The sequence below is a fragment of the Ranitomeya variabilis genome, chromosome 4, assembly GCF_051348905.1.
Source record: "Ranitomeya variabilis isolate aRanVar5 chromosome 4, aRanVar5.hap1, whole genome shotgun sequence".
NCBI classification, from domain to species: Eukaryota; Metazoa; Chordata; class Amphibia; order Anura; family Dendrobatidae; genus Ranitomeya; species Ranitomeya variabilis.
Window position 1 is genome coordinate 329,447,136 of NC_135235.1, and position 22,878 is coordinate 329,470,013.

The 22,878-nt window shown below is 47.0% G+C and overlaps 1 protein-coding gene across 4 annotated transcripts; it reads right to left on the bottom strand.

Annotated features, from left to right (window-relative positions):
- Nucleotides 1–2,166: 2,166 nt before the first annotated feature.
- Nucleotides 2,167–5,156, bottom strand: RNF26 (ring finger protein 26). 4 transcript variants are annotated; one of them, XM_077250508.1, is made up of 2 exons: nucleotides 4,154–5,156; nucleotides 2,167–4,032 (listed from the first exon to the last, which is right to left on the bottom strand). In XM_077250508.1, the coding sequence occupies exon 2, from the start codon at nucleotides 3,973–3,975 to the stop codon at nucleotides 2,563–2,565; it is 1,413 nt and encodes a 470-aa protein (XP_077106623.1). In that variant the 5' UTR covers nucleotides 3,976–4,032; nucleotides 4,154–5,156; the 3' UTR covers nucleotides 2,167–2,562. The 4 variants fall into 4 exon arrangements, with proteins under 4 accessions (XP_077106623.1, XP_077106626.1, XP_077106624.1 ...); XM_077250511.1 differs by having other exon boundaries at nucleotides 2,167–4,465; nucleotides 4,541–5,155; XM_077250509.1 differs by having other exon boundaries at nucleotides 2,167–4,500; nucleotides 4,541–5,155.
- Between the last annotated feature and the right edge of the window lie 17,722 nt (nucleotides 5,157–22,878).

A 22,878-nucleotide genomic window follows, 5' to 3' on the forward strand; every position in this document is an offset into this window, starting at 1 on the left:
AAAAAATGGATCCATCGCAGATTGTGAAAAACTGATGCAACGGATCCATTTTTCCGACGGATCCGACTAGCTTATCCAGCTAATTGGATCAAAAAAAAAATTGGAGCATGCTCAGTTAAAAAAAAACGGAATCCGTCGCCCATAGGCTTCCATTCTAGCAAAAGCCACTGTCCGTTTTTTTGCCGCAGACAAAAAAAGTTACTGTATACGTTTTTTTCAGATGCCGGAAAACCAATTTGTGTCAGATCTGGTGAAAAACGGACAAAACGTGAGGCCATCCGGCGCAATCTGGTGCTAATACAAGTCTATGAGAAAAAAAAAAAAACGGATCCGGCAGCAAATTTCGCCAGATCTGGTATTTTCAAAATTTGCCGGATTGAGCCGGACGGTGAAAACCTGATGTGTGAAAGTAGCCTTAGGGTATGTGCACACGTTGCAGATTTCCTGCAGATCTGCAGCTTTTTTTTCCGCGCAGAAACGCTGCAGATCCGCAAGTGATTTAGAGTACAATGTAAATCAATGGCAAAAAAAAAAAATGCTGTGCTAATGGTGCGGAAAATTCTGTACTGAAAACGCAGCAGATTAAAAAAAAAAAAAGGACCATGTCACTTTTTGCAGATCTGCTGCGTTTCTGCACCTATTCCATAATAGAAATCTGCAGGGGTCAAAAAAAAAAAAAAAGGAAGAAATCTGCAACGTGTGCACATACCAAAAAAAAGGTGCAGATTCTGACCTGCGTTTTCTGCCAAGAAATGCAGAATCTGCACAGAAAATTCCAGTCAAATCTGCAACGTGTGCATATAGCCTAAGCCAGGAACACAGCGGTGTCCCTATACGCAGCAGAGACCAGTGACGTCACTTGTGGGGGATGAGCTGCCTTCCTGCACCGCTGGGTATAGTGACACCACTCCCGGCTTATTACTATTTATCTAAGCAATCAACAAAGCACACAGAGGAGGCCGTGCACATCGCACAGGGGGACAAGGGGCTGCGCACATTGCATGGGGGGGGGACAAGGCGGCATCACTGATGACACTTCATTCCAAAGAGGGGGCAGAGGCTGTGACAGTGACCGCAGCCTCTGCCTCCAGCTCTGATGACACTTCCCTGAGTATCTCAGCATGCACTGGTGATTCTCAAACAACATCACCACACATGAAATAGGGAGAAGAAATACACCAGCTGTTACCGTGTAGTCAGGGAGCGGTAGGGAATTTTTACAGCAAATATATTAGAAAATAGAGTATATCATCAAATAGATAAGCAGTTAGGAGGAAATGACATTGCCTTCCAACCACCCTTCTAAGAACGAGCATTCCAAAGTGTGTGACCACTGCTCCGTTACTGGGAATGGTGGCCGCACAAGATCCCACAGGAGACTTTGTTCACAAGATCAGTTGAGATCCCCGCCGCTGGGACCCAGTAATCAGACAGTAAGGATCCTGCGCATGCGTTGTCTATGGGACATCTTTAAAGAGCCACTGTCACCCCCTCCAGCCGTTATAAACTAAAAGAGCCACCTTGTGCAGCAGTGATGCTGCATTCTAACAAGGTGGCTCTTTTAGTTTTTGGTGCATGTATTCCCAAAATAAAGCGTTTTATAACTTCTCCAAAATACCTGTCTTTCGCCAGGGAGGCGGGTCCTCACCCCCCTGCTTGAAACGCCACACTGCCGTCACTCAAATCTTCAGGGGCGCCGGGCACCGCCCCCTCTGCGCTGTTTTCCACTCTAATCTGGCGCCTGCGCTGTTTAGTACTGGCTGGGGCAGGCGCAGTCTGCAAGACTGCATGTGAGGTCAGACGGCCAGAGCTCACTGCGCCTGCCCCAGACACTACTACACAGCGCAGGCGCTGGATTTCATGGGTAAACAGCGCGGAGGGGGCGGTGCCCGGCGCCCCTGAAGATGTGAGTGACGGCAGTGTGGTGTTTCAAGCAGGGGGGTGAGGACCTGCCTCCCTGGCGAAAGACAGGTATTTTGGAGAAGTTATAAAACGCTTTATTTTGGGAATACATGCACCAAAAACTAAAAGAGCCACCTTGTTAGAATGCAGCATTACTGCTGCACAAGCTGGCTCTTTTAGTTTATAGCGGCTGGAGGGGGTGACAGTGGCCCTTTAAGGAATTAAATATCTGTTTCAACGGTTAAAAAAAACATGGTAAGAAACTGGTCCTTAACAGCAGGTTTAATCCTAGAGAAATAATGGCACGTAACACAGCAACATTGCTGAACGTCGTACTGTGTGAAATGACCGGACAACGCACGGAAAACTACAAAACTAAACGTGGAAGTCGTCACATCCAACATTTGTTACAAAACACGTGGAATGATCAGGTGACAACATTGCGGGTCATCACACCAATGTCTACGATCCTTTCACAGCTTCACAGACACATAGACCTTCTCAATGAGTAGAAAAATATTCTCCTTGCTCTTCACATTCTTAAAAATGATGATCCAGTGTCCAACAATTAAAACAAGGCTTTAAAAAAGGAAGAAAAAATATTGGGTGCCGTTTACGGTAATTCTCCGCCATCGCCATGTCCTGCAGTTACACAGGTCATCACATGTACACGGTGAGCGTCTGCAGGATCATCTTCCGGCACAGCGGACAGTTACGCTGCAGTATCGGCTGCTGCAGGAGGATCTCAGCGCACTCGGAGCACAGACACAGGTGGCGGCATGGAAGCAGGAGGATAGTCTTGTTTTCGTCCTGGCAGATCACACACTTCTTGCTCTCCTCCTGCTGCTTTAGCAGCTTCCAGGGGTCTTCTGCAGCTTTCTCTGTCCCACGAGAGGATGATGCGTGGGGTGGAGGCGCAGGTGGGGGTGGTCTCTGTGAGGCTGGGCGCCGCTCAGGTGTGGGTGGTCTCTGTGAGGCTGGGCGCCGCTCAGGTGTGGGTGGTCTCTGCGGGGCCTGGCGCCGCTCAGATGTGGGTGGTCTCTGCGGGGCCTGGCGCCGCTCAGGTGTGGCGTTCTGGTGCACCCGTGCAGGTGGCGGATTGTGCGCCCAGGTAGGTCCAGCTGGATTCGGCACCCTCACCGGTGTGTTTTGTGCTCTAGTCCTCATCCGGTTCCGGTCTCTGTCCCACGCGGCTCTGTACATCCTGACAAGCCGCAGACACCCGGCGGCCGCCCTCCTCCAGACCTCGGCATTCAGTAAATTATGGATGATTATCTGGACAACGTGGCCGAGCCGGATAAGTCTTTCCTGGAATGAATGCAATGCAGGCGAGGGTCTGAGAATCAGACGGGAAGCCCAAATTAAGAAGAGCAGCAGGAGGACTTCATACAGGTGCCTGAAGAGGATGACTCCGATGCCTGCACTGCAGGACACCAGCAAATCCACCGCCAACTGAAATGGCGTCCAGAAGAGAATGACCACGGCCACGGCGGTGCTGGAGATCTGGGAGAGCAGCGCTGCGATCATGTCCTTCCCCACCAAGACGACGTTCACCACAGTGAGCCACGCGCCCAGGGCGGCCGAGAACATGTTCTGCACGCCGATAAGGCACACGTTCACCATGCTGTTCACAATGTACGCCACCAGGCTGCCGGCTATCCCCAGCGCCTCCCACACCTGGCGGTGAACGTTCTGCCCGGACAGCGCCACATTGAGAAGGCCGCGCTGCATCATCTCCTTGCTCCGCAGCAACACGTGGCACAGCAGGTTCCAGACGAGCTGTAAACTGTCCAGGCCTGACAGAAGCCCCCGCAGACCGTCCAGCACCGCGTGCACCGAGCCCAGCGCCACGCTACCACACGCCTCACCCAGCAGGGCCGCCGACACCAGTGCATTCTCCCAGCAGCGCAGCAAGCCCAGGGCGATGGTGCCGGGCAGATTGAGGATGAAGTGGATCGTCCAAAACAGGAGGGACACAACCGAGGAGACGAGCCAGTAATTGAGGTCCAGCACGAAGAGCAGCAGGTCCAGGCCCCAGCCCAGGCCACTGAGCAGCAGCAGGAGGCCCTGCATGGCCGGGGAGCAGGGCCGGCATCTACCGAGGGCTCACAGCGGGGGGATCGGGCTGACCTCCGGCCTCTCAGGAGCACAGCGGGGGGGATCGGGCTGACCTCCGGCCTCTCAGGAGCACAGCGGGGGGATCGGGCTGACCTCCGGCCTCTCAGGAGCACAGCGGGGGGATCGGGCTGACCTCCGGCCTCAGCACAGCGGGGGGATCGGGCTGACCTCCGGTCTCAGCACAGCGGGGGGATCGGGCTGACCTCCGGCCTCTCAGGAGCACAGCGGGGGGATCGGGCTGACCTCCGGCCTCAGCACAGCGGGGGGATCGGGCTGACCTCCGGCCTCAGCATAGCGGGGGGGATCGGGCTGACCTCCGGCCTCAGCATAGCGGGGGGATCGGGCTGACCTCCGGCCTCAGCACAGCGGAGGGATCGGGCTGACCTCCGGCCTCAGCACATCGGGCTGACCTCCGGCCTCAGCACAGCGGGGGGATCGGGCTGACCTCCGGCCTCAGCACAGCGGGGGGATCGGGCTGACCTCCGGCCTCTCAGGAGCACAGCGGGGGGATCGGGCTGACCTCCGGCCTCTCAGGAGCACAGTGTCACCAGCTGTCGGATCCGCACAGGCAGCGCCTGGGGCCCATTTGCGGCTCTTCACCTCCTGGAAAGTCCGGACAAGTCGCTGCTCACACGGCTCCAGTGAGTAACGAACACACAACTCAGGGCGCCGCCATGTTGGTCCTCCAGCAGTTTGCTTCAGGAAGTACGAGTACCAGTCTCCAGGCAGCAGTAAAGGAGCGCAGATCGCACCGAGTCATTCAGTCATGTGTACGCGTCGTCAGCCTCTGGAGCCGTTGTGGATAGAGTTAATGCTGGGACGCTGTTGATTGGTGGAGCCCCGGCCAATTAAGTTCTTTTGAGCGAGTTAAAGTTTGTACTGCACAATGCGAGTATCGGGGATTTAAATAATGCGGCTGCGGTTTGGGGGCGACGCATGCGCAGAGCAAGGTCTCACCTGAGCGAGGTCCTCACGTCACGTGGTGTTTTCATCTTCTGTAGAAATGCCCTCCCATTACTGCGGTACCGCAGGCCACTGACAGCCATTCATTCTGGGGTGTTTTGTTTGCGTTTTCATTTTTATCTTCTAAACATCACTTATGTTTGCTTTCTCCTGTCCTCATAGCTGCACGTGGTGTTTGTGCCGTTCAACATGGTAAAGCCCTGATAATGGCTGATTCCCTTCCCAGCGATACCTAGCGTGAACGTTTGTCATCTGTGTCCTATAAATCAGCTGGCTCATGGTCGTTGGTTTTAGTTGTTGTCACCATCTTCTCACATCCCCGGGTCTGGACCAGGCTAAAGTTGGTTTCTTATTCGCTGGTTTCTTATTCGACAATTTTTTCTTTTCTGTTGTTAAGGGTACGTGTCCACCTTCAGGATGGCCGGCGGTTTGGACGGAGCTGCAAACCCGCTCGGCGCTAAGCCCCGCCCCCTTCTGGGACGCGATGATTCCGGATGTGTTCATTGCACACATCCGCCATCATCGCACCCCACACATAGGGCCCTGTGATATACCTTGCGGCGGCGCAGCATCGCCGCAAGGTACACGGACATGCTGCGATCTTAAAAGATGTGCAGCATGTCCGGAATCGCAGGGCTGCCGGGTGCGTGTTGATAAAATCCCCTCCACTATGCTGTAACATTTGGACGCTGCGTGTTTGACGCTGCGGCTCTGCGCAGCGTCAAACACGCTGCGTTTCCTGCACGTGGACACATGCACTTATAGGTTTAACAACAAAACATAATCCTCACAATAATAACAAAATGCAGTGAGGCGCCCTGATGTGAATACACTTAAAAACAGATACAAAAATCATAAAACTGGCTCAAAAATGGGCACCGAAGGGCGTTAATGAAAGGGTTAAATGACTTTGGGCCACTGATCTCACACTAAGAATACACAGATAGTGATGCCGGCATCAAACCCCGGGCCCTCCACCCATTTGGGCCTGGCTGGAGGGTCCTGGTTTTGATGTGGGGCTCCCTGTTCTATATGTCTGCATTGTGGTATCAGTGGCCCAAAGTCATTTAACCCTTTCATTAAGCTCTTTGATGCCCATTTTTGTGCCAGTTTTAGGGTATGTGTCCACGTGCAGGAAACGCTGCGTGTTTGACGCTGCGCAGAGCCGCAGCGTCAAACACGTAGCGTCCAGATGTTACAGCATAGTGGAGGGGATTTCATGAAATCCGATCTCCACTATGCGTGGTAACACGCACCCGGCGGCCCTGCGATTCCGGACATGTGGCGCTTCTTTTAAGATCGCAGCATGTCCGTGTACCTTGCGGCGCCGCGGCGCCGCCGCAAGGTATATCACAGGGCCCTATGTGTGGGGTGCGATGATGCCAGATGTGTGCAATGAACACATCCGGCATCATCGCGTCACAGAAGGGGGCGGGGCTTAGGGTGGAGCGGGTTTGCTGCTCCGTCTAAACCGCCGGCCATCCTGAAGGTGGAAACATACCCTTATACTTTTTGTAGCTGTTTTTAAGCGTATTCACATCAGGGCTCCTCTCTTCGTTGTATGTTATTATTGTGAGGATTATTTTTTGTTGTTAAACCTATAAAAAACAGAAAAGAAAACATTGCCAAATTAGAAACTGATGAATAAGAAACCAACTTCAGCCTCGTCAGGTCTGGGGGGTTTGCTTGGCGAGCTGATGGCTTTTCTGGTACCAGCCGATGTTTTTGTTGCATTTTTCTGGAGGAGAGGCAGATCATTTTTGATAATCTCTGTAAACACTGCGGAATATGTTGGCGTTATATAAATAGATTATTATTTTTTATTCTCACAGGTGACATTTTTGCAGATACCTCAATAACAAACATGTCTATATATATAGCTTTTATTTTTATTTCTTTACTACTTAAAGGGGTTCTCCAAAAAACTGTAATAAAATAAATAATACACATTGAAATATTAAACATTTTTCTAAATACTTTTATACAGCAAAAAAATCTGCTTTATATACTGCACTCTGTTAGGATTCCAAGATAGCCGCTGCCTGGACGCATAGTAGGACGGACTGATGGATGCACGAGACAGACCCAGAAATTCTGTACATTTTTAGGCATTTTTTTCCTAATTCATTAGAATGGGTAAAAAAATGCTGAAAAGAATTGATTGTTTTGAAACTGCTTCAAATCTGCAAAGAAATAATAAGCAGCGTGTGCCTGAGGTTTCTGAAATCTCACTCACTTTGCTGGGACACTTTTTTGCTGCAAAATCGAAATGTGTGAACGATCCCTTATTTTTTTGTCCTCTTAAATTAAGGTCACATGATGGTTTTGGACGCTGTACAGTGCCTACAAGTAGTATTCAACCCCCTGCAGATTTAGCAGGTTTACACATTTGGAATTAACTTGGCATTGTGACATTTGGACTGTAGATCAGCCTGGAAGTGTGAAATGCACTGCAGCAAAAAAGAATGTTATTTCTTTGTTTATTTTTTTTTTTAAATTGTGAAAAGTCTTTTCAGAGGGTCATTTATTATTCAACCCCTCAACCCACCAGAATTCTGTTTGGTTCCCCTAAAGTATTAAGAAGTAGTTCAGGCACAAAGAACAATGAGCTTCACATGTTTGGATTAATTATCTCTTTTTCCAGCCTTTTCTGACTATTTAAGACCCTCCCCAAACTTGTGAACAGCACATACATGGTCAACATGGGAAAGACAAAGGAGCATTTCAAGGCCATCAGAGACAAGATCGTGGAGGGTCACAAGGCTGGCAAGGGGTACAAAACCCTTTCCAAGGAGTTGGGCCTACCTGTCTCCACTGTTGGGAGCATCATCCGGAAGTGGAAGGCTTATGGAACTACTGTTAGCCTTCCACGGCCTGGACAGCCTTTGAAAGTTTCCTCCTGTGCCGAGGCCAGGCTTGTCCGAAGAGTCAAGGCTAACCCAAGGACAACAAGGAAGGAGCTCCGGGAAGATCTCATGGCAGTGGGGACATTGGTTTCAGTCAATACCATAAGTAACGTACTCCACCGCAATGGTCTCCATTCCAGACGAGCCCGTAAGGTACCTTTACTTTCAAAGCGTCATGTCAAGGCTCGTCTACAGTTTGCTCATGATCACTTGGAGGACTCTGAGACTGACTGGTTCAAGGTTCTCTGGTCTGATGAGACCAAGATCGAGATCTTTGGTGCCAACCACACACGTGATGTTTGGAGACTGGATGGCACTGCATACGACCCCAAGAATACCATCCCTACAGTCAAGCATGGTGGTGGCAGCATCATGCTGTGGGGCTGTTTCTCAGCCAAGGGGCCTGGCCATCTGGTCCGCATCCATGGGAAGATGGATAGCACGGCCTACCTGGAGATTTTGGCCAAGAACCTCTGCTCCTCCATCAAGGATCTTAAGATGGGTCGTCATTTCATCTTCCAACAAGACAACGACCCAAAGCACACAGCCAAGAAAACCAAGGCCTGGTTCAAGAGGCAAAAAATCAAGGTGTTGCAGTGGCCTAGTCAGTCTCCTGACCTTAACCCAATTGAAAACTTGTGGAAGGAGCTCAAGATTAAAGTCCACATGAGACACCCAAAGAACCTAGATAACTTGGAGAAGATCTGCATGGAGGCGTGGGCCAAGATAACTCCAGAGACCTGTGCCGGCCTGATCAGGTCTTATAAAAGACGATTATTAGCTCTAATTGCAAACAAAGGTTATTCCACAAAATATTAAACCTAGGGGTTGAATAATAATTGACCCACACTTTTATGTATAAAATTTATAAAAATTTAACTGAGCAACAAAACTTTTTGGTTTGTAAGATTTATGCATCTGTTAATAAATCCTGCTCTTGTTTGAAGTTTGAAGGCTCTAACTTATTTGCATCTTATTAAACCTGCTAAATCTGCAGGGGGTTGAATACTACTTGTAGGCATTGTATATTCCTCTGCTAAAAAAGCTGCATCTTACAGTTCAAGCAAATTGGATGGACTTTATAGAAATCTAATTTCTACCGTGCTTTAAAAACAAAAAATTAAGTTTCGGGTTCCTAAACTCTTGGAGCGGCACTATGGGTAGGACCTTCGGCTCTGCCCCTCCGCTGCCTCTGGGGTCTTTTTCTTCCTCATTTACATGTTGTGCCCATATGTACAAAGAGTTTAGGAATCTAAAACTTCTAATGATCATTTATCAAAAACCAGGCTGCAGATTTTTACATGGAAGGTATCTAATGAATCAGTATGACGGTGCCATTATGCCCATACCTATAGCTTAACATGGATAATCCTTCCTGATGACAGGTTCTCTTTAAGATGCTGTGTGTTTTTTATGCATTTTTTCTATATAAGTTTTTAGTGGAAGACTGGAAAAGTAAAAAATTAAACAGTTATGGTTTTAAGTGCAGAATCATTAAAATAACCCCACTGCTTCACATCTGCACAGAAAAAGCATCAAATAAAGACAAAAACACAATAATCAGAGAAGGTCATGTTCGGTTTTTTTTGCGCAGACGCCTGCAGGACATGTGAATAAAGATCTGCAGACAATAAAGCAGGACAAGCCTTACATGTGACATGGCCTTAAAGCTTTATTTAGTGCAGAAATGCTGTAAATACACTGTGTATTTAATATGCTTTTTTTTAAGGTTCCACCTAGAGATGTACAAAAAACAATTACCAAAAAGTGCACAGTTCTACAGTTTCTTTAAACGCAGAGTGGGCAGGAGTTTTCATTAAATCAGCGTAGCGTTTATGCTACATGAAAGCCTGGCCTTAAACTGCTCGCCCACAGGAGCCATAATCCATGGAAGGCCACGTTCACACAGATAGTATTTTACCTCATTATTGTAAGCCAAATTCAGGAGTGGGACAATCAGAAGAAAAGTATAATAGAAACATGTCACCACTTCTGGATTTATCACCCACTCCTGGTTTTGGCTTACAAATACTGAGGTAAAAAACTCACCAAATGCCGAATGTGGTCTAACACATGCAGTTTTTAGCACCATAGAACTGCTTATGTGGAATCTTCCTTGTTCATTTTTTTGGTGTGGCCATTTAGCAGAGCAGTGTTACACTGTTAGGCCCCATGGACATAACTGATAAGGGACGCATATTATGAGTGCAGCCTGCTTTGCTTTAGGCCATCCATGTGCCTCCAGAACTTGGGCCATCCATGTGCCCCCATAACTTGGGCCAACCATGTGCCTCCAGAAGTTGGGTCATCCATGTGCCTCCAGAAGTTGGGTCATCCATGTGCCTCCAGAAGTTGGGGAATCCATGAGCCTCCAGAAGTTGGACCATCGATGTGCCTACAGAAGTTGGACCATCCATGTGCCTCCAGAAGTAGGACCATCCATGTCCTCCAGAAGTTGGGCCATCCATGTGCCTCCAGAAGTTGGGCAATCCATGTGCCTCTAGTAGTTGGGTCATCCATGTTCCTCCAGAAGTTGGGCCATCCATGCACCTCCAGAAGTTGGGCCATCCATTTGCCTCCAGAAGTTGGGCCATCCAGGTGCCTCCAGAAGTTTGGCCATCCATGTGCCTCCAGAAGTTGGTCCATCCATGTTCTTCCAGAAGGTCCATCCATGTTCCTCCAGAAGTTTGTCCATCCATGTTCCTCCAGAATTTGGTCCATCCATGTTCTTCCAGAAGGTCCATCCATGTTCCTCCAGAAGTTGGTCCATCCATGTTCCTCCAGAAATTGGGCCATCCATGTGCCTCCAGAAGATGGGCCATCCATGTGGCTCCAGTAGTTGGGACATCCATGTGCCTCCAGAAGAGGACAGTGTCTCGGAGATATTATGGCTCACTGAGCACCATACAGGCGCGTACAGTCACCCACAACACATTTGCTGTACCCCGATATGCCTGAGTTCATGTGAAATTGCTGAGTGCAAGTCACAACCATATTTCCATCTATGTTTGCACTTCCTGTTCTGGGTTCCCATCAAGGTTTACACCACTTATGACAGAAAGAAAAGTAGAGCATGCAACTCAAGGTTACTGCTGCTTATTTATGGCTAATGGTAATCATCTACACATACCTAGCTTATTATAGGACCAAAGGATGCTGTCTCAATTGCTTTACCCCCGGAACATTCATGTAGTCTGCACTGAGAGCATGACATGTCTGCAGTAGAAAAACCTATGCTCTTATGTATGTATTGTCTTTCATAGTATGAGATCTTAGTTGCACGATACATGAATTCATTGGAGAGAAAAAAAAATAATGTGAGATAAAAACAAAAGTGGCTAATGTGCAGTTTGTTTCACAAGGTACAACTCGTTTTCTAGCTGAGTAAGGCCGGCTGCCCACGGTCAGGAATAATGGGTTGTCATTATGATTTAAAAAGAGAAAACACAGTAGTTTGACAATAAATGGCTTCACCCAACTACTATCCATGAGTGGAGAAAAAGTTTTGGTGTTGTCATTCATATTCACTGAAAAATGGGCAAGAAAGCAAAAATTCTGCCAGGGTATGTAAACTTTTGAACACAACTGTATGTCATACCAACCAATAGGTAAAAGGTTCATTAGACAGGTGTTAAGATGTTGTAAGTGAATGATCAGATGTACATAATTGTAATATCGCCATAGAAATTCAATATATCCACCAGTAGATCAATAAATCAATATCCATAATGTAAAATACAATTTAGAGATCACAATAGCAGTCTGCGTCACACCGTGGAACGCACGCCGCCAGAAATTCCCGCAGGAAGCGGAAGTGACTACTCCAACAAGTGCGTTCCAGCGTGGAGTGTTTTGAGGGATGGAGGCGCAGCTGGAACAGAAATGACATATCACTATTCGGATCAAAGATAAGTGAAGCACATGGGGGGCTGTGAGCAACTCCCATCCAAATGAGGAACATCAATACAGGCGGCAGTGCGCTCCACAGTGGAACGCAAACAGAAAGTGCACTGATACACGTGAGTATATGAGGTAGAAAGAAGGCGATAAAGAAATCCATATAAATGGACATAATTACAGGAATAATGACCAATGTGTTTAGAAAGTACAATAAGGATCAGAATATTAATTTGGTCCTGGAAAAGCATGCATAGGAAATTAGATAAAGTGACATGTGCATGCAAACATAAGGAAAGTACAATAAGTGCATACAATATCATATCAAATACCACAACGAGAGAAGGTAAGTGAAAAATAAAAAAATATATATTCACTGCTCAAAAAATAAAGGGAACACTTAAACAACAGAATATAACTCCAAGTAAATCAAACTGTCCACTTAGGAAGCAACACTGTTTGACTATCAATTTCACATGCTGTTGTGCAAATGGAATAGACAACAGATGGAGATTAATGGCCATTATCAAGACTCAATAAAGGAGTGGTTTTGCAGATGGGGACCACAGACAACATCTCAGTACCAATGCTTTCTGGCTGATGTTTTGGTCACTTTTGAATGTTGGTTGTGCTTTCACACTCGTGGTAGCATGAGACGGACTCTAGAAACCCACACAAGTGACTCAGGTAGTGCACCTCATCCAGGATGGCACATCAATGCGAGCTGTGGCAAGAAGGTTTGCTGTGTCTGTCAGCATAGTGTCCAGAGGCTGGAGGCGCTACCAGGAGACAGGCCAGTACACCAGGAGATGTGGATGGGGCCGTAGGAGGGCATCAACCCAGCAGCAGGACCGCTACCTCAGCCTTTGTGCATGGAGGAGCACTGCCAGAACTCTGCAAAATGACCTCCAGCAGGCCACAAATGTGCATGTGTCTGCACAAATGGTTAGAAACCGACTCCATGAGGATGGTCTGAGTGCCCGACGTCCACAGATGGGGTTGTGCTCACAGTCCAATACCATGCAGGATGCTTGGCATTTGCCACAGAACACCAGGATTGGCAAATTCGACACTGGCGCCCTGTGCTCTTCACAGATGAAAGCATGTTCACACTGAGCACTTGGGACAGATGTGACAGAGTCTGGAGATGCTGTGGGGAGCGATCTGCTGCCTGCAACATCCTTCAGCATGACCGGTTTGGCAGTGGATAAGTAATGGTGTGGGGTGGCATTTCTTTGGAGGGCCGCACAGCCATCCATGGGCTCGCCAGAGGTAGCCTGACTGCCATTAGGTACCGAGATGAGATCCTCAGACCCCTTGTGAGACCATATGCTGGTGCGGTTGGCCCTGGGTTCCTCCTAATGCAGGACAATACCAGACCTCATGTGGCTGGAGTGTGTCAGCAGTTCCTGCAAGATGAAGGCATTGAAGCTATGGACTGGCCCGCCTATTCCCCAGACCTGAATCCGATTGAACACATCTAGTACATCATGTCTCACACCATCCACCAACGTCACGTTGCACCACAGATTGTCCAGAAGTTGGCAGAAGATTTAGTCCAGATCTGGGAGGAGATCCCTCAGGAGACCATCCACCGCCTCATCTGGAGCATGCCCAGGCATTGTAGGGAGGTCATACAGGCATGTGGAGGCCACAAACAGTACTGAGCATCATTTCCTTGTCTTGAGGCATTTCCACTGAAGTTGGATCAGCCTGTAACTTCATTTTCCACTTTGATTTTGAGCATCATTCCAACTCCAGACCTCCGTGGGATATTAGTTGTGATTTACGTTGATAATTTTGAGGTTTTATTGTTCTCAACACATTCCACTATGTATTGAATAAAGATTTACAACTGGAATATTACATTCAGTGATATCTAGGATGTGGGATTTTAGTGTTCCCTTTATTTTTGTGAGCAGTGTATATACACACGTCTGTCACATGTGCTCAGTGTGAACCTGCTTTCATCTGTGAAGAGCACAGGGCTCCAGTGGCGAATTTGCCAATCCTGGTGTTTTGGAGCAAATGCCAAGTGCCCTGCACAGTGTTGGGCTGTGAGCACAACCCCCATCTGTGAATGTCGGGCACTCAGACCATCATCAGGGAGTCGGTTTCTAACCGTTTGTGCAGACACATGCACATTTGTGACCTGCTGGAGGTCATTTTGCAGAGCTCTGGCAGTGCTCCTCCTGTTCCTCCCTGCACAAAGGCTGAGGTAGCGGTCCTGCTGCTGGGTTGTTGCCCTCCTATGGCCCCCTCCGTGTCTCCTGGTGTACTGGCCTGTCTCCTGGTAGCACCTCCAGTCTCTGGACACTACGCTGACAGACACAGCAAACCTTCTTGCCACAGCTCGCATTGATGTGCCATCCTGGATGAGGTGCACTACCTGAGTCACTTGTGTGGGTTTCTAGAGTCCGTCTCATGCTACCACGAGTGTGAAAGCACAACCAACATTCAAAAGTGACCAAAACTTCAGCCAGAAAGCATTGGTACTGAGATGTTGTCTGTGGTCCCCATCTGCAAAACCACTCCTTTATTGAGTGTGTCTTGATAATTGCCAATAATTTCCATCTGTTGTCTATTCCACTTGCACAACAGCATGTGAAATTGATTGTCTCAGTGTTGCTTCCTAAGTGGACAGCTTGATTTCACATAAGTTTGAGTTTTGAACAGTATATATATATATATATATTTGAATAAAAGATAAAAAGACCAGGAACCAAATATTTTGGGTTTGAGAATTGTAGAATTGCTTGGATTTGAGAGGGGATGGCATAAGTGGAGCTAAAAAGAGAAGAAACATAAAGACACTTAAAAGTTATAAAAAATTAACTATAAGAAATCTGTTCATTGAGGCCTTTGGGTTCTAGTGTATCTAACCTGAAGATCCCTCTTGCCTCTATTTGGGCAAGACGCTTCTTGAGGTCTCCACCTCTAGAGTTCAGAAGTATATGATCAACGCCACTGACCTTTAGCAAAGACGCATTGCACTCACACACCAGTTAAAAATGTTTTGGTAATGTTTTGAGGGAATCGATGCCTGAGGTTGTCAGGGCCACTCAAATGTCAAGGACATGTTCTCTGACCTTGCGTCTAAATTCTCTGGAGGTCAGACCAACATATTTGAGATTACAGGGTCAACTTGCACAGTTAATTACTGCTGTAGTGATACAGGTAATGGGATGTAAAATTCGGTATGTCTTTTTTTCTTAAGCATCAGAAAAGGAAGTGCTTCTCTCTACATTAGGGCATGCAATGATTTTTCTGCAGGTACGTCAACCCCACTTTCATCCATGGGACCCAAATGGGTTGCTCGGGTTCTTTTTGTAGTGGCTGTGTACCAGTAAGTAACAAAAGTTTTAGGATCATCTATAAGTAAATGCTGGTTTAGTTGGTAAGTGCTTCAATTAGGACATGGTCCAGTTGCAGGACGTTCCAATGTCTATCCAAAATTTCTTGAATCTCACACCACCTAAAGTTGTATGAGTGGATGAAGCGTAGCTTGTCTGGAAGTTTGGATTGGGGCCTTTTTTTGGAAAGTGCCTTAGATTGATTCGTCCTCTTTGCTCGCTAATAGCCGTGCTTGATATTTGATGATGAATAGCTTCTTTCTTTAAATCTTCTTCTCAAATCTTTGTTTTTCAAAGAGTTCCTCATCCGAGCAGATACGGTGCATCCGCAGGAATTGTCCCACTGGCATGCCTTGAATGAGGCTCTGTTGATGTGAAGACAGGGGTGGGATTCAGCCGATTCTCCCTGGTTCGATGGAGCCGCTTGTTAAAAAAGCAGCCGGTTCCCCGAACTGGGGAGATTCAGAGCCGCGATCCGGTACTACATCTCCCAACCTTCCCATATCCCGCTGGAGAGTCCCGATTTGAGAGTGCCCCGTGGTCCAGCACTGCAGAGCTGCATCCCTCCACCCACAGAGAGCCCCACATCACATGTATGGCTGCCGCTGCTCTGTGCGCACAGGACCTGTGATGAGGTCACAGAAGGGGAGGAGTCAGGAGTCACATGAGATCAGGGGCCTCCGTGTATTGCAGGACTTTGCTTTGCTGTCATGGTGCTGGACGACGGTAAGCTTATGTGTGGGGTCAGGAGTTGTTTACAGTGTGGATGTAGCAGAGCCGTGTGTGTGTACCAGGTGTGTACGAGGTGTGTGTGTGTGTGTGTACGAGGTGTACAGAGTGGAACCGTGTGTGTGTATGAGGTGTATGGAGCGGAGCCGTGTGTGTGTATGAGGTGTACGGAGCGGAGCCATGTGTGTATGAGGTGTGCGGAGCGGAGCCGTGTGTGTATGAGGTGTACGGAGCGGAGCCGTGTGTGTATGAGGTGTACGGAGGGAGCCATGTGTGTATGAGGTGTACGGAGCGGAGCCATGTGTGTATGAGGTGTGCGGAGCGGAGCCGTGTGTGTATGAGGTGTACGGAGCGGAGCCGTGTGTGTATGAGGTGTACGGAGCGGAGCCGTGTGTGTATGAGGTGTACGGAGGGAGCCATGTGTGTATGAGGTGTACGGAGCGGAGCCATGTGTGTATGAGGTGTGCGGAGCGGAGCCGTGTGTGTATGAGGTGTACGGAGCGGAGCCGTGTGTGTATGAGGTGTACGGAGGGAGCCATGTGTGTATGAGGTGTACGGAGCGGAGCCGTGAATGCAAGGTGTACAGAGTGGAGCCGCGTGTGTACGAGGTGTATGGAGTGAAGCCGTGTATGCAAGGTGTACAGAGTGGAGCCGCGTGTGTACGGAGTGGAGCCATGTGTGTACGAGGTGTATGGAGCGGAGCCGTGTTTGCAAGGTGTACAGAGCGGAGCTGCATGTGTAGGAGTAACTATGTGTGGCCATTATACTGAACGCAATATCATGTGTGGCCATTATACAGTATGGAGCATCATGTGTGGCCATTATACAGTATTGAGTTGAGTATCGTGTAGCCATTATACAGTATGGAGCAATACCAATTACATACAGAGCAGTATATGGGGCCAATTACATACGGAGCTGTATATGGGGCCAATTACATATGGAGCAGTATATGGGGCCAATTACATATGGAGCAGTATATGGGGCCAATTACAAACGGAGCAGTGTATGGGGCCAATGACATACGGAGCAGTATATGGGACTAATTACATATGGAGCAGTATATGGGGCCAATTACATACGGAGCAGTATATGGGGCCAATTGCATATGGAGCAGTATATGGGGCCAATTCCATACGGAGCAGTGTATGGGGCCAATGACATATGGAGCAGTATATGGGGCCAATGACATATGGAGCAGTTTATGGGGCAAATGACATATGGAGCAGTGTATGGGGCCAATGACATATGGAGCGGTACATGGGGCCAATTACATATGGAGCAGTATATGGGGTCAATGACATCTGGAGCAGTATATGGGGCCAATGACATACGGAGCAGTATATGGGGCCAATGGCATATAGAGCAGTACATGGGGCCAATTACATATGGAGCAGTATATGGGGCCAATTACATATGGAGCGGTGTATGGGGCCAATTACATATGGAACGGTATATGGGGCCAATTACATATGGAGCGGTATATGGGACCAATTACATATGGAGCAGTGTATGGGGCCAATTACATATGGAGCAGTATATGGGACCAATGACATATGGAGCAGTTTATGGGGCCAATGGCATATGGAGCAGTATATGGGACCAATTACATATGGAGCAGTGTATGGGACCAATTACATATGGAACAGTATATGGTGCCAATTACATCTGGAGCAGTATATGGGGCCAATGACATATGGAGCAGTATATGGGGCCAATGGCATATGGAGCAGTACATGGGGCCAATTACATATGGAGCATTATATGGGGCCAATTACATATGGAGCGGTGTATGGGGCCAATTACATATGGAGCGGTATATGGGGCCAATTACATATGGAGCGGTATATGGGACCAATTACATATGGAGCAGTATATGGGGCCAATTACATATGGAGCAGTATGTGGGACCAATTACATATGGAGCGGTATATGGGGCCAATGGCATATGGAGCAGTATATGGGACCAATTACATATGGAGCAGTGTATGGGACCAATTACATATGGAACAGTATATGGTGCCAATTACATCTGGAGCAGTATATGGGGCCAATGACATATGGAGCAGTATATGGGGCCAATGGCATATGGAGCAGTACATGGGGCCAATTGCATATGGAGCAGTATATGGGGCCAATTACATATGGAGCGGTGTATGGGGCCAATTACATATGGAGCGATATATGGGGCCAATTACATATGGAGCGGTATATGGGACCAATTACATATGGAGCAGTATATGGGGCCAATTACATATGGAGCAGTATATGGGACCAATTACATATGGTGCGGTATATGGGGCCAATGGCATATGGAGCAGTATATGGGACCAATTACATATGGAGCAGTATATGGGACCAATTACATATGGAGCAGTACATGTGGCCAATGACATATGGAGCAGTATATGGGGCAAATTACATATCGAGCAGTATATGGGGCAAATTACATATCGAGCAGTATATGGGGCAAGTTACATATCGAGCAGTATATGGGGCAAATTACATATGGAGCATCTTATGAGGCCAATTTTATATAGAGCATCTTGTGGGTCCAGTTATATATGGATCATCTTATGGGGCCAATTATATGTGGAGCATTATATGGAGCCCATTCTGTATGAAGCAACATATGGGGCCCATCATATACTGTATGGAGCATTATATGAGGCTCATTATTTTGTATGGAGCATTATATGGGGCTCATTATACTGTATGGAGCAATATATGGGGCTTATTATTCTATATTGAGCACTATGTCTTGCCCATAATACTGTATGGACCAATATATGGGGCTCATTCTGTACAGAGCACTATGTGGTGCCCATAATACTGTATGGAGCAATATATGGGGCTTATTATTCTGTATAAAGCATTATGTGGTGCCCATAATACTGTATGGAGCAATACATGAGGCTCATTATTCTGTATGGAGCACTATGTGTTGCCCATAATACTGTATGGAGCAATATATGGGGCTTATTATTCTGTATAGAGCATTATGTGGTGCCCATAATACTGTATGGAGCAATACATGGGGCTCATTATTCTGTATGGAGCAATATATGGAGTTAAAGGGCCACTGTCACCCCCTCCAGCCGTTATAAACTAAAAGAGCCACCTTGTGCAGCAGTAATGCTGCATTCTAAGAAGGTGGCTCTTTTAGTTTTAGGTTCAAGTATACCCCAAATAAAGCGTTTTTATACTTAGCCACAATTCCTGTCTCTAGCCAGGGAGGCGGGTCCTCACTCCCCAGCTTGGCCAGCTCCTCTGCCGTCACTCCAATCTTCCTGCGCTTTCGGCGCCGCCCCCTCAGCGCTGTTATCTTTTCAAAACCGGCGCCTGCGCTGTGTACTGGTGTCCTGCGCAGACGCAGTAAGCTCTGGCCGTCTGATGTCCCAGCCAGGCTTGCACACTGCGCCTGCGCGGGCATTGCGGCCAGCCACCTTTGGAATCCCCGCCCCTTAGGGTATGTGTCCACGTTCAGGATTGCATCAGGATTTGGTCAGGATTTTTCAACAGTATTTGTAAGCCAAAACCAGGAGTGGAACAATTAGAGGAAAAGTATAATAGAAACATATGCACCACTTCTGCATTTATCACCCACTCCTGGTTTTGGCTTACAAATACTGACATAAAATCCTGACCAAATCCTGATGCAATCCTGAACGTGGACACATACCCTTAGAATGCAGCATTACTGCTGCACAAGGTGGCTCTTTTAGTTTATAACGGCTGGAGGGGGTGACAGTGGCCCTTTAATTATTCTGTATGGAGGACTATGTGGTGCCCATAATACTACATCACTGTCCGGTTTCTGATCTATTGTAGAATTTACAATAGATATCACTCATGTAATGTAAGAAGTGAAATCTTGTAGTATACCTATATTTCTCTGCTATATCTATGCATCAAGAATTGTGGTGTGTGTTAAAGGGGTCGTGCATGTGGTGCTCTGATTATTCATCTGTATGACTTCTGACAGGTCACTGATCCCTCAGTGACCTGCCCCTAGATAACATTATAATAATAATAATAATATACAGGGGCGGACATACCACCAGTACTGCCAAATGCAACTGTATCGGGCCCGAAGGTGGAGGGGGGCCCCTGCAGACAGGGGCATACAGCTCATAGCGGCAGATTACAGCCGCTATGGGGCCATTCAGTCAAGATTATGGGTGGGAGTGAGAGGGGCCCTGTGTCATGCAGCATCGGGCTCCTCTCACTACCTCCTGTAATCATGCGAATACCCAGAGCCGGGGAGAGAGCGGTGCATAATTGTTTGTACAGATGAACGAGGCAGCCTCAGGTATCTTGAAATTGTACCCAAGGATGAGCCAGACTTATGCAAGTTCACATTTCTCTTCCTGATATCTTGGCTGATTTATTAGACTTTGCTATGATGCTACAAAAAGAAGCAGTGTTTTTCAGGTGTGCATTAAAATACCTCCATAGGTGTGTCTCTAATTAACTTAGATGTTGCCAAAAAAACTATCAGAAGCTTCCAAGCACATGACATCATCGTATGATCAGTCCTGAATTAAGTACAGGCATAGTAATCTTACTGTATGTGAACTTTTGACTTTGCAAGTAATAAAAATGCCTCAAAATATTCTCTCTCTCATTATTCTGGTATTTTGCAAATAATAATTATATAATCCTAAGTGACCTAAAACGCGAGAGGTTTATTCTGATTTCATGTCAGATATTGAGAAGAACCTGCAGATGTGTCTTTTTATATAGTGTATGAAAACTTCTGGTTTCAACTGTATATCTCCATCTCAGTGAAAAAATATAAATAAATATATTCTTTCGATGTGTGGGGCCCTGTGATTGCTTTGTACGCCCCTGCTTAGAGGGCAGTAACAATGAGGGCAATCTGGCTTGTTTCTCAGAGCCTGAGGCCTGAGGCTCCGGGGGTCCCATTGCCATCATCATAAGCAGCGTAGCGGGCAGGGAGGGAGGCCCAGACACATTTCTAGCACAGGGGCCCCAAGCTGTCAGTGTCCACCCCTGATTATATATACATGCTGAAAAAAAAACCCTTCTACAGGCAGACGCCGGCCATGGCACCTGCACTGCAGCATAATAGCATGTGTAATGTGCGTATAATTATTATGGTTGAGGTTATCCTGAAATTTTGAAAAAAAAATCCATTCGAAAATGGCGCCCGCTACGCCTGCACAATAGCGCATGTGCCGGCGTCGCCATCTTGCTAGAGAAGAAAACAAACTTTCTTCCTCCAAGTGGCGCCATCTTGAAGGAGGAAATTTTTTTCTCTAGCAAGATGGCGTGGCCGGCGCATGCGCAATAGCAGCTATCGGATCACCTCTATATGCACCGATAGCTGCTACTGCTCAGGCCTTGGGAGCCATTTTGAAATGGAATTTTTTTAATTTTTGGAATATCAGGATAACCTCAAACATATTAATTATATACACAGTACATCTGTTATTAAGCTGCAGCGCAGATGCCACGGCTGGCGCCTGCCTGAAGAAGGTTATTTTTTTTTTTCAATATGTACATATAATACTGTGGTTGATATATTGAATTTCTATGATGATATTACAATTATGGACATCAGATCATTCACCTACAACATCTTATCACCTGTCTAATGAACATTTTACCTATTGGTAGGTGGAGTCACTGGGTACTTACATAGACAATACACCTTGAGTGGATCAAAGGAAGATCTGACATCCTTTACAAATAGCCATGGTCACTGCAGTTACAATAAATCAGCAGTGTGTCTCCGGGAGAAAATATAGAATATTGGACTTTCCATACATCCGATATTAATGAGACGTACATTTTCAGCACCGGTATAACTTGGCAAAAATACAACTATTTCCTCATAATTATAACCTCCATCAAAAGGCCCCAAAGCCATAGGGGCCATACAACTGTCAGCAGCTACGCCATGTTTGGTCTCTAAGCGTAGATAAAATCCCGATATAAAAGATGACATCAGTCTTAAACTTCTGTGATTTCACGTTGAGAAGTTATTGCATAAGTTGGGATTTCCTAAAGTCATAAAGGGCGGAGACCAGCCCACAACCTGGCCTTTGTGAGGTTATCACAGAGGGGTGTGTGGGTGGGACTCAGGGTCTGATAAAAGATCAATCCCAATTATGATCTGGGTTCTGCAGAGAGCTATATAATCATGTATGCAGGGACCCCGTTTACTGACGGCCAAATTGAAGCGCTCTCCTTTGGCTAAACTGAATCGTCTCTGCGATCGGTGTAGGAAATTCTCCTGTTTATCCCTTTTATTTTCTGTAACTGTTTAGGCTGTATTGTATTGTCCCCCTTGTAAAATCTTTTGTATATTTTTTTATAAACACTGCCTCCCTTTGGATTAAATAGTTACATCTGTTAGCCAGCACAAGTACATGTGGGGGTTGCCTGGTTGCTAGGGAATCCCCACATGTATTCAAGCTGGCTAACATGTAAATCATTCAGCTGCGGCGATGAAAACGAAATCTCCGAGTACTTACAAATACTCGGAGGACACCCGAGCGTGCTCGAGAAATCTCAAGTACCGAGTATATTCGCTCATCACTAATTAAATATAAAATGTAATAGTTTTGTTTCTTCTGTTCTGTAAACTACGCCTCGAAGAGTAAGCTACCGTAAGCAGTGTCCATTCAACCAAGCCAGATTGATGGTGGCGGCGAGTAGTCTGGGGTTAATGTGAAGTTAGCGTTGACCATACCGGGTTGTATACACCCCTGTGTTGGAATCCGGAGGTGTATATACCATACGCTCACCATTAATTTTCTGATACTGACCTAGTGGTGCGAACAGGCTGTGGCCTTCTCCGTTGACCATCGGCCAATTGACAATAGGGGGCAGCAGAGAGCTGCTCGCTGCAAAGATCACAGCATGTGGTACCCGTGACCTACCCAGCCTATGATATCAAGAATTTGTGGGATTAAGAAAGTTCTGACAATGTGTATGCACATTTTCTAAAAGTACCTCAGCCATAGGCTATTTGTATGGAA